The sequence below is a fragment of the Eleutherodactylus coqui genome, chromosome 2, assembly GCF_035609145.1.
Source record: "Eleutherodactylus coqui strain aEleCoq1 chromosome 2, aEleCoq1.hap1, whole genome shotgun sequence".
Classification (NCBI taxonomy): Eukaryota; Metazoa; Chordata; class Amphibia; order Anura; family Eleutherodactylidae; genus Eleutherodactylus; species Eleutherodactylus coqui.
The window spans coordinates 2,115,254-2,127,692 of NC_089838.1; the positions used below are offsets into that span (position 1 = coordinate 2,115,254).

Sequence of the window (12,439 nt, forward strand, 5' to 3'; positions counted from 1 at the left end):
AATAATGCCCCCTATGTACAAGAATATAACTACTATAATAATGCCCCCTATGTACAAGAATATAACTACTATAATACTGCCTCCTATGTACAAGAATATAACTACTATAATAATGCCCCCTATGTACAAGAATATAACTACTATAATAATGCCCCCTATGTACAAGAATATAACTACTATAATACTGCCCCCTATGTACAAGAATATAACTACTATAATACTACCCCTATGTACAAGAATATAACTACTATAATACTGCCCCCTATGTACAATAATATAACTACTATAATACTGCCCCTATGTACAATAATATAACTACTATAATACTGCCCCCTATGTACAAGAATATAACTACTATAATACTGCCCCCTATGTACAAGAATATAACTACTATAATACTGCCCCCTATGTACAAGAATATAACTACTATAATACTGCCCCCTATGTACAAGAATATAACTACTATAATACTGCCCTCTATGTACAAGAATATAACTACTATAATACTGCCCCCTATGTACAAGAATATAACTACTATAATACTGCCCCCTATGTACAAGAATATAACTACTGTAATACTGCCCCCTAGGTATAATAATATAGTACTGCCCCCTGTGGAGAAGGACATGGCTCTGGATGGGTAATACACACATCTGAGTGGATTTGCTCCTGATTGTCAGCAGTCACACACTGTTGAGCCTCTGCTGATAGACTGGACACACACGACTCACTTGAGGTGGGGGTGCGGTGACGGCTGCGTCTTTGCTGTTGCGGTGTTTGATGGCGGTTGGTTTTGCGCCTGTCCTTGTGCCGGAGGTCTAGGCTGTTGGGGAGATGCAGAAGCTGATTTAGTGGGTGTCTGGCCTGGAGGAGTCCCACTTGCAGGTCTTGGAAGCTGGGGAGAATTTGGAGACCTCTGAGGCTGAGGTGAGCCGGGCTGGGATGTCTGGGTGGGCTGCTGTCCCTGCGGAGAAAGCCTCTGCTGCTGAGGGGCTGCGTTCCTAGGAGGGGGCGCACCTTGGGCTGGGCGGACTCCACCTGTACATGGAAACATCATTTAGGGTAACACTGTAGGCATTGATGCCAAGTCATGCTTGTGCCTCACCTTAAATCAGTTTGCAGTTACATTGATATGTACAATCTCTAAGCTTGCTTTCAGTGAATGACATCCAAATACAGATTTGTTAGGATGCATTACTAACTATGGCCAGCAGATGTCACCAGGGTACAAGGAAAACAATCCTTATGTTGCTTTAAGGAGGGGTAAGAGGGATGGGGGTCTGCAGCAGGAGTTACTGAATCACTCACTCTTACCTTGTGGGGAAGGTCTTGGTTGACTGGAAGCTGGAGCGCCCCCTACTCCTGTTGGTCCTGGCTGGGGTTGCATCTGTGGCTTGACTGCCTGCGGTTGCATCTGTTGTGGCTGCAAGGGAATGGTGTTTCTTATGGTCAGTGTTGCTTTTCACCTTTGCGGGGCGCTCTTTACCTACCCACAGAGCTGGTAGGGCTATGCCTTTGGAGGTTGTAGGCCAGGCTGCCACTGCAAATCATTGCCACAGCTATGTTTGCGAGGGTGCTCATTCTCCTTGTGGAGATCAATCTGGTGTAGGCAATCTTACAGGCAGTGGTTTCTGGGAAAAATATGCAAATGAGCCATGCATTGGTGGCATTGGGTCAGCTTGCCACTGCAAATCATTGGCACAGCTATGTTTGTGAAGGTACTCAGTCTTCTTCTGAATATCTATCTGGTGTAGGCAATCTTACAGGCAGTGCTTCCTGGGAAAAATATGCAAATCAGCTGTGCTTTAAAAGCTGTCACTGGATCTGCATGAACTATTCCTGGAACATACCTGGTTTCTCAAAATCGCAGTGGCTGGAGATTTCATCAGGACGTGCTCGGTCATTTTAGCGACTACGAGATCAGCCACAAGCTGGCGGTCTTCCTCCACGTGTTCCCCGATCAGCGGCATGGAGCTGTCCATGACCTGAAAAGCAAAAGACAGAAACATAACAGCGGGGGCTGAGAGGTACCGCTACGGATCATCTTATATAACAGCGGGGGCTGAGAGGTACCGCTACGGATCATCTTATATAACAGCGGGGGCTGAGAGGTACCGCTACGGATCATCTTATATAACAGCGGGGGCTGAGAGGTACCGCTACGGATCATCTTATATAACAGCGGGGGCTGAGAGGTACCGCTACCGATCATCTTATATAACAGCGGGGGCTGAGAGGTACCGCTGCGGATCATCTTATATAACAGCGGGGGCTAAGAGGTACCGCTACGGATCATCTTATATAACAGCGGGGGCAGAGAGGTACCGCTACGGATCATCTTATATAACAGCGGGGGCTGAGAGGTACCGCTACGGATCATCTTATATAACAGCGGGGGCTGAGAGGTACCGCTACGGATCATCTTATATAACAGCGGGGGCTGAGAGGTACCGCTACGGATCATCTTATATAACAGCGGGGGCTGAGAGGTACCGCTACGGATCATCTTATATAACAGCGGGGGCTGAGAGGTACCGCTGCGGATCATCTTATATAACAGCGGGGGCTGAGAGGTACCGCTGCGGATCATCTTATATAACAGCGGGGGCTAAGAGGTACCGCTACGGATCATCTTATATAACAGCGGGGGCTGAGAGGTACCGCTACGGATCATCTTATATAACAGCGGGGGCTGAGAGGTACCGCTGCGGATCATCTTATATAACAGCGGGGGCTGAGAGGTACCGCTATGGATCATCTTATATAACAGCGGGGGCTGAGAGGTACCGCTACGGATCATCTTATATAACAGCTGGGGCTGAGAGGTACCGCTACGGATCATCTTATATAGCAGCGGGGGCTGAGAGGTACCGCTACGGATCATCTTATATAACAGCGGGGGCTGAGAGGTACCGCTACGGATCATCTTACATAACAGCGAGGGCTGAGAGGTACCGCTACGGGTCATCTTATATAACAGCGGGGGCTGAGAGGTACCGCTGCGGATCATCTTATATAACAGCGGGGGCTGAGAGGTACCGCTACGGATCATCTTATATAACGGCGGGGGCTGAGAGGTACCGCTATGGATCATCTTATATAACGGCGGGGGCTGAGAGGTACCGCTGCGGATCATCTTATATAACAGCGGGGGCTGAGAGGTACCGCTACGGATCATCTTATATAACAGCGGGGGCTGAGAGGTACAGCTACGGATCATCTTATAAAACAGCGGGGGCTGAGAGGTACCGCTACGGATCATCTTATATAACAGCGGGGGCTGAGAGGTACCGCTGCGGATCATCTTATATAAAGGCGAGGGCTGAGAGGTACCGCTACGGATCATCTTATATAACAGCGAGGGCTGAGAGGTACCGCTACGGATCATCTTATATAACAGCGGGGACTGAGAGGTACCGCTACGGATCATCTTATATAACAGCGGGGGCTGAGAGGTACCGCTACGGATCATCTTATATAACAGCGGGGGCTGAGAGGTACCGCTACGGATCATCTTATATAACAGCGAGGGCTGAGAGGTACCGCTACGGATCATCTTATATAAAGGCGAGGGCTGAGAGGTACCGCTACGGATCATCTTATATAACAGCGAGGGCTGAGAGGTACCGCTACGGATCATCTTATATAACAGCGGGGGCTGAGAGGTACCGCTACGGGTCATCTTATATAACAGCGGGGGCTGAGAGGTACCGCTACGGGTCATCTTATATAACAGCGGGGGCTGGGAGGTACCGCTACGGATCATCTTATATAACAGCGGGGGCTGAGAGGTACCGCTACGGATCATCTTACATAACAGCGAGGGCTGAGAGGTACCGCTACGGGTCATCTTATATAACAGCGGGGGCTGAGAGGTACCGCTGCGGATCATCTTATATAACAGCGGGGGCTGAGAGGTACCGCTACGGATCATCTTATATAAAGGCGAGGGCTGAGAGGTACCGCTACGGATCATCTTATATAACAGCGAGGGCTGAGAGGTACCGCTACGGATCATCTTATATAACAGCGGGGACTGAGAGGTACCGCTACGGATCATCTTATATAACAGCGAGGGCTGAGAGGTACCGCTACGGATCATCTTATATAACAGCGGGGACTGAGAGGTACCGCTACGGATCATCTTATATAACAGCGGGGGCTGAGAGGTACCGCTACGGATCATCTTATATAACAGCGGGGGCTGAGAGGTACCGCTACGGATCATCTTATATAACAGCGAGGGCTGAGAGGTACCGCTACGGATCATCTTATATAAAGGCGAGGGCTGAGAGGTACCGCTACGGATCATCTTATATAACAGCGAGGGCTGAGAGGTACCGCTACGGATCATCTTATATAACAGCGGGGACTGAGAGGTACCGCTACGGATCATCTTATATAACAGCGGGGGCTGAGAGGTACCGCTACGGGTCATCTTATATAACAGCGGGGGCTGAGAGGTACCGCTACGGATCATCTTATATAACAGCGGGGACTGAGAGGTACCGCTACGGATCATCTTATATAACAGCGGGGGCTGAGAGGTACCGCTACGGATCATCTTACATAACAGCGAGGGCTGAGAGGTACCGCTACGGGTCATCTTATATAACAGCGGGGGATGAGAGGTACCGCTGCGGATCATCTTATATAACAGTGGGGGCTGAGAGGTACCGCTGCGGATCATCTTATATAACAGCGGGGGCTGAGAGGTACCGCTACGGATCATCTTATATAAAGGCGAGGGCTGAGAGGTACCGCTACGGATCATCTTATATAACAGCGAGGGCTGAGAGGTACCGCTACGGATCATCTTATATAACAGCGGGGACTGAGAGGTACCGCTACGGATCATCTTATATAACAGCGGGGGCTGTGAGGTACCACTACGGGTCATCTTATATAACAGTGGGGGCTGAGAGGTACCGCTACGGATCATCTTATATAACAGCGGGGGCTGAGAGGTACCGCTACGGGTCATCTTATATAACAGCGGGGGCTGAGAGGTACCGCTACGGATCATCTTATATAACAGCGAGGGCTGAGAGGTACCGCTGCGGATCATCTTATATAACAGCGGGGGCTGAGAGGTACCGCTACGGATCATCTTATATAACAGCGAGGGCTGAGAGGTACCGCTGCGGATCATCTTACATAACAGCGGGGGCTGAGAGGTACCGCTACGGATCATCTTATATAACAGCGGGGGCTGAGAGGTACCGCTACGGATCATCTTATATAACAGCGGGGGCTGAGAGGTACCGCTACGGATCATCTTATATAACAGCGAGGGCTGAGAGGTACCGCTGCGGATCATCTTACATAACAGCGGGGGCTGAGAGGTACCGCTACGGATCATCTTATATAACAGCGGGGGCTGAGAGGTACCGCTACAGATCATCTTATATAACAGCGGGGGCTGAGAGGTACCGCTACGGATCATCTTATATAACAGCGGGGGCTGAGAGGTACCGCTACGGATCATCTTACATAACAGCGAGGGCTGAGAGGTACCGCTACGGGTCATCTTATATAACAGCGGGGGCTGAGAGGTACCGCTGCGGATCATCTTATATAACAGCGGGGGCTGAGAGGTACCGCTACGGATCATCTTATATAAAGGCGAGGGCTGAGAGGTACCGCTACGGATCATCTTATATAACAGCGAGGGCTGAGAGGTACCGCTACGGATCATCTTATATAACAGCGGGGACTGAGAGGTACCGCTACGGATCATCTTATATAACAGCGGGGGCTGTGAGGTACCACTACGGGTCATCTTATATAACAGCGGGGGCTGAGAGGTACCGCTACGGGTCATCTTATATAACAGCGGGGGCTGAGAGGTACCGCTACGGGTCATCTTATATAACAGCGGGGGCTGGGAGGTACCGCTACGGATCATCTTATATAACAGCGGGGGCTGAGAGGTACCGCTACGGATCATCTTATATAACAGCGGGGGCTGAGAGGTACCGCTACGGATCATCTTATATAACAGTGGGGGCTGAGAGGTACCGCTACGGATCATCTTATATAACAGCGAGGGCTGAGAGATACCGCTGCGGATCATCTTACATAACAGCGGGGGCTGAGAGGTACCGCTACGGATCATCTTATATAACAGCGGGGGCTGAGAGGTACCGCTACGGATCATCTTACACAACAGCAGGGGCTGAGAGGTACCGCTACGGATCATCTTACATAACAGCGGGGGCTGAGAGGTACCGCTACGGATCATCTTATATAACAGCGGGGGCTGAGAGGTACCGCTACGGATCATCTTATATAACAGCGGGGGCTGAGAGGTACCGCTACAGATCATCTTATATAACAGCGGGGGCTGAGAGGTACCGCTACGGATCATCTTATATAACAGCGGGGGCTGAGAGGTACCGCTACGGATCATGTTACATAACAGCGAGGGCTGAGAGGTATCGCTACGGGTCATCTTATATAACAGCGGGGGCTGAAAGGTACCGCTGCGGATCATCTTATATAACAGCGGGGGCTGAGAGGTACCGCTACGGATCATCTTATATAACGGCGGGGGCTGAGAGGAACCGCTACAGATCATCTTATATAACAGCGGGGGCTGAGAGGTACCGCTACGGATCATCTTATATAATAGCGGGGGCTGAGAGGTACAGCTACGGATCATCTTATATAACAGCGGGGGCTGAGAGGTACCGCTACGGATCATCTTATATAACAGCGGGGGCTGAGAGGTACCGCTGCGGATCATCATATATAAAGGCGAGGGCTGAGAGGTACCGCTACGGATCATCTTATATAACAGCGAGGGCTGAGAGGTACCGCTACGGATCATCTTATATAACAGCGGGGACTGAGAGGTACCGCTACGGATCATCTTATATAACAGCGGGGGCTGAGAGGTACCGCTACGGATCATCTTATATAACAGCGGGGGCTGAGAGGTACCGCTACGGATCATCTTATATAACAGCGAGGGCTGAGAGGTACCGCTACGGATCATCTTATATAAAGGCGAGGGCTGAGAGGTACCGCTACGGATCATCTTACATAACAGCGGGGGCTGAGAGGTACCGCTGCGGATCATCTTATATAACAGCGGGGGCTGAGAGGTACCGCTGCGGATCATCTTATATAACAGCGGGGGCTGAGAGGTACCGCTACGGATCATCTTATATAACAGCGGGGACTGAGAGGTACCGCTACGGATCATCTTATATAACAGCGGGGGCTGAGAGGTACCGCTACGGATCATCTTATATAACAGCGGGGGCTGAGAGGTACCGCTACGGATCATCTTATATAACAGCGGGGGCTGAGAGGTACCGCTACGGATCATCTTATATAACAGCGGGGGCTGAGAGGTACAGCTACGGATCATCTTATATAAAGGCGAGGGCTGAGAGGTACGGCTACAGATCATCTTATATAACAGCGGGGGCTGAGAGGTACCGCTGCGGATCATCTTATATAACAGCGGGGGCTGAGAGGTACCGCTGCGGATCATCTTATATAACAGCGGGGGCTGAGAGGTACCGCTACGGATCATCTTATATAACAGCGGGGGCTGAGAGGTACCACTACAGATCATCTTATATAACAGCGGGGGCTGAGAGGTACCGCTACGGATCATCTTATATAACAGCGGGGGCTGAGAGGTACCGCTACGGATCATCTTATATAACAGTGGGGGCTGAGAGGTACAGCTACGGATCATCTTATATAAAGGCGAGGGCTGAGAGGTACCGCTACAGATCATCTTATATAACAGCGGGGGCTGAGAGGTACCGCTGCGGATCATCTTATATAACAGCGGGGGCTGAGAGGTACCGCTACGGATCATCTTATATAAAGGCGAGGGCTGAGAGGTACCGCTACAGATCATCTTATATAACAGCGGGGGCTGAGAGGTACCGCTACGGATCATCTTATATAACAGCGGGGGCTGAGAGGTACAGCTACGGATCATCTTATATAACAGCGGGGGCTGAGAGGTACCGCTACGGATCATCTTATATAAAGGCGAGGGCTGAGAGGTACGGCTACAGATCATCTTATATAACAGCGGGGACTGAGAGGTACCGCTGCGGATCATCTTATATAACAGCGGGGGCTGAGAGGTACCGCTGCGGATCATCTTATATAACAGCGGGGGCTGAGAGGTACCGCTACGGATCATCTTATATAACAGCGGGGGCTGAGAGGTACCACTACAGATCATCTTATATAACAGCGGGGGCTGAGAGGTACCGCTACGGATCATCTTATATAACAGCGGGGGCTGAGAGGTACCGCTACGGATCATCTTATATAACAGCGGGGGCTGAGAGGTACAGCTACGGATCATCTTATATAAAGGCGAGGGCTGAGAGGTACCGCTACAGATCATCTTATATAACAGCGGGGGCTGAGAGGTACCGCTACGGATCATCTTATATAAAGGCGAGGGCTGAGAGGTACGGCTACAGATCATCTTATATAACAGCGGGGACTGAGAGGTACCGCTGCGGATCATCTTATATAACAGCGGGGGCTGAGAGGTACCGCTGCGGATCATCTTATATAACAGCGGGGGCTGAGAGGTACCGCTACGGATCATCTTATATAACAGCGGGGGCTGAGAGGTACCACTACAGATCATCTTATATAACAGCGGGGGCTGAGAGGTACCGCTACGGATCATCTTATATAACAGCGGGGGCTGAGAGGTACCGCTACGGATCATCTTATATAACAGCGGGGGCTGAGAGGTACAGCTACGGATCATCTTATATAAAGGCGAGGGCTGAGAGGTACCGCTACAGATCATCTTATATAACAGCGGGGGCTGAGAGGTACCGCTACGGATCATCTTATATAACAGCGGGGGCTGAGAGGTACCGCTACGGATCATCTTATATAACAGCGGGGGTTGAGAGGTACAGCTACGGATCATCTTATATAAAGGCGAGGGCTGAGAGGTACCGCTACAGATCATCTTATATAACAGCGGGGGCTGAGAGGTACCGCTACGGATCATCTTATATAAAGGCGAGGGCTGAGAGGTACCGCTACGGATCATCTTATATAACAGCGGGGGCTGAGAGGTACCGCTACAGATCATCTTATATAACAGCGGGGGCTGAGAGGTACCGCTACGGATCATCTTATATAACAGCGGGGGCTGAGAGGTACCGCTACGGATCATCATATATAAAGGCGAGGGCTGAGAGGTACCGCTACAGATCATCTTATATAACAGCGGGGGCTGAGAGGTACCGCTACGGATCATCTTATATAACAGCGGGGGCTGAGAGGTACCGCTATGGATCATCTTATATAACAGCGGGGGCTGAGAGGTACCGCTACGGATCATCTTACATAACAGCGGGGGCATTAACCCCATAATAATAATAATAATAATCTTTATTTGTATAGCGCCAACTTATTCCGCAGCGCCACAGGATGTACAGTTACGCCCTGGGGGTTCGGGATCTGTATGGAGCTGGTACCCGCCTGCAACAGCTACAATCAGCGCGAAAGCTGGTCACAGCTGTTAACCCCGTAAATGCCGCGCTCACTTCTGTTGGCGGTATTTAAATTCCCCCAATTGGCCTTCCCGTTTTGAGACCGCGAGATACTGTTTGGTTGTCATGGCGGCCTGAGGGCTTCTGAAGGCCCCCAGGGCTGCCATATGGCACATCTTGTTAGACTGCGGTATAATGTAATACTATGATATTGCATTATACTTGATGAGCGATCCAACGATCACAAGTTCAAGTCCAGTGTTGGTATCACTGCGTCCGTGTATAGAGGTGACGCATTATTTACCCCGCCCAGTCCGTATATAAAGGTGACGCATTATTTACCCCACCCGGTCCGTATATAAAGGTGACGCATTATTTACCCCGCCCGGTCCGTATATAAAGGTGACGCATTATTTACCCCGCCCGGTCCGTATATAGAGGTGACGCATTATTTACCCCGCCCGGTCCGTATATAAAGGTGACGCATTATTTACCCCGCCCGGTCCATATGTAAAGGTGACGCATTATTTACCCCTCCAGGTCCGTATATAGAGGGGACGCATTATTTACCCCGCCCCCTCCGTATATAAAGGTGACGCATTATTTACTCCTCCAGGTCCGTATATAAAGGTGACGCATTACTTACCACGCCCGGTCAACGTCGTCCAGAAAAAAATGTACACAGCGTCAGACTTGCGCTTTTTTTGGCCCCCTGTCTCCAAGCAAAAATGTCCTGAAAAGCGATCAAAAACTCCGAAACTACAGGACGTCCCGCCAAAGACGAGCCGCGCACAACCATGTCGGAGGAAAGCGGTGGCAGCCGGAAGATGGCAGGGGGGAGTTTTTTATATTGTTCCAAATCTATTCATTTTTAAAAGGCAGTACAGCAAAAAAAAAGGCATGACTCTGGTATCGCAGTAATCGTACCGACCCTGCATTGGGTACACCGTAAAAACTAGACCCTCCCACCCCCATAGATAGGGATTAGCTGCAATACCAAGCATGGCCACAGAGACCAGGTGGCGCTGTTTCTAGGGGGGAGGGACACCTTTTTCTACAATCCCGGAGAGTCCCTGTAATTATTCCTCAGGAAACACAGTGACATCATCATCCGCAGCGGGATGACAAGAGGTCGGAGGTGAAGTGCGAGCGGACTGTACAGGACAATGACACCGTGACCCAACATCTACGGGGCATCTGCTGCGGTCATCAGCATTCCTGGTGAGGAGCGTCACGGGGACCAAAAATAGTGACCGTCACCAGTGTCCTCGCTTGACACCAGTTAAAGGGATAGCGTCATGTGAGCGCAGGGACCGGAGATCTGTGGGGTGTTGATCCCGGAGGTCACATGATGGACGTCGCTAGAAAGTCAATGAATATATTAAATACGTGGTGCGGTTTATTGGTCTACGCACACGGCGGCTGTGGGGGGTGTAAGGACATGCGTCATAGGGTGTATATGGCAGTACTACATGGGCTAATAGGGGGATGTTATCTGGTCACTACAACAGCATTTGGATGCTATAGAGCGGTATCACATGGGCGGTATATAGCAGTACTATCTTGGCACTATATACTGATATTATGTGGGCTGTATATGGCGGTATTATATGGGCATTGTATGGCAATATGTGAACTGTATATGGCGGTATTATGCAAAGGGGATCTCTTTTTTTCCTCAGGGCTCCATGTTCTATGCCTAGTTCACCGCGCTGAGATTTGTTCATACCCCCCAGCTGTACCATTTTTCATGGGCCTTTGCACAAACGAGGCGGTGATTATGCAAATTTGCCTTAATGGGGTTGTTTTCATCAGTTTTTGAAACATTTGTGGAATGGGGGCGGGGCTTAAAATGCCCCATCATTTGGTATGTAAATATTGGGCAGGTAGGACCGTCTCTGCGGGCGCCACGTGGTAAATAGAACCCACTGATCTGAACGGCTGATTGACAAGCGTGGATTTTGCGCCTCTCTTCGGTTGTTCTGTTTGTCCGTGGTTCGCTGCGGCGCGGGGCGTGTTTTTTTGCATGTGAAAATGCGCACAATTTGTGTGCGCCAAAAGAACTGTAAAAACGCAGAGGCGCGCGGAAACACCCGATGTGCTAATGCGTCACACAAATGCACATACGCCCGTGTGAGTCCAGCCTGAAGATCCAAGGACCTCAGAGGCGGATCTGCATTAATTATAATAATTGCTCAGCACGGTCCATAACTCCGCCCACTAATCATCTCAGGCCTATGCCCATGAGGAACGGGGCGGTGTAAATGGAGCATTTGTAGACACTTGGGGGGCCTCATCTGCCGCGCTGTCGCCTCTGCTGTACCGTACTGGATATTATATGTGGTGACTGCAGCCGTGGGCTTACGTCCTGTGGATGGCGCTAGCTTAAAAGTAAGCCTGCACCATCCCGCAGCGGGAGCCGGCCTACTTTTAAGCACTTTTAACCCCTTACATGCCATGATGAATGTAGATCACAGCATGTGAAGGGTCCACAGAAAGCGACTCTTCAGCCCTCCAATGGGTTGTGATGGCAGCCGGACGTCAGACATCTATGAACACTATTGTAAGGGCTAAGGCACTGCAGTACCGAAGTATTACAATGCATTATCACAGCTTTTATAGTTCACGTCCCCCACAGGGACATAAACTGTAAGAGAGAAAAATAAATGGGGTAAAAAAAACCCTTTTTGCACACTTTCCTGTTTGTCTAAATCCCCCATATTTAGTATCACTGTATCCGTAACGACCCACATATCGCATTCAACAACAACAACTTATCGTGCGCAGCAAAAAATGTAACAACAATGGAGGCAAAGTGCTCATTTTGTTGAATTTTACCTAAAAAAGCAATAAAAGTGATCAAAAAAGTCTCATGTCCCCCAAAATGATACCAATAAAAACTGCACAAAAACAAGTCCCAAAACTGAAGTCGACGC

At 50.0% G+C, this 12,439-nt stretch overlaps 1 protein-coding gene across 1 annotated transcript in view; it reads right to left on the reverse strand.

Moving 5' to 3' along the window:
* SYN3 (synapsin III) overlaps nucleotides 1–12,439 on the reverse strand; it is a 318,593-nt gene that overhangs the window by 6,515 nt on the left and 299,639 nt on the right. The window contains exons 11-13 of the mRNA XM_066590171.1: nucleotides 1,851–1,985; nucleotides 1,315–1,423; nucleotides 732–1,038 (exon numbers count right to left, since the gene is read on the reverse strand). Of these exons, the coding sequence (XP_066446268.1) occupies nucleotides 732–1,038; nucleotides 1,315–1,423; nucleotides 1,851–1,985 (551 nt within the window). The remainder of the gene's footprint in view (nucleotides 1–731; nucleotides 1,039–1,314; nucleotides 1,424–1,850; nucleotides 1,986–12,439) is intronic.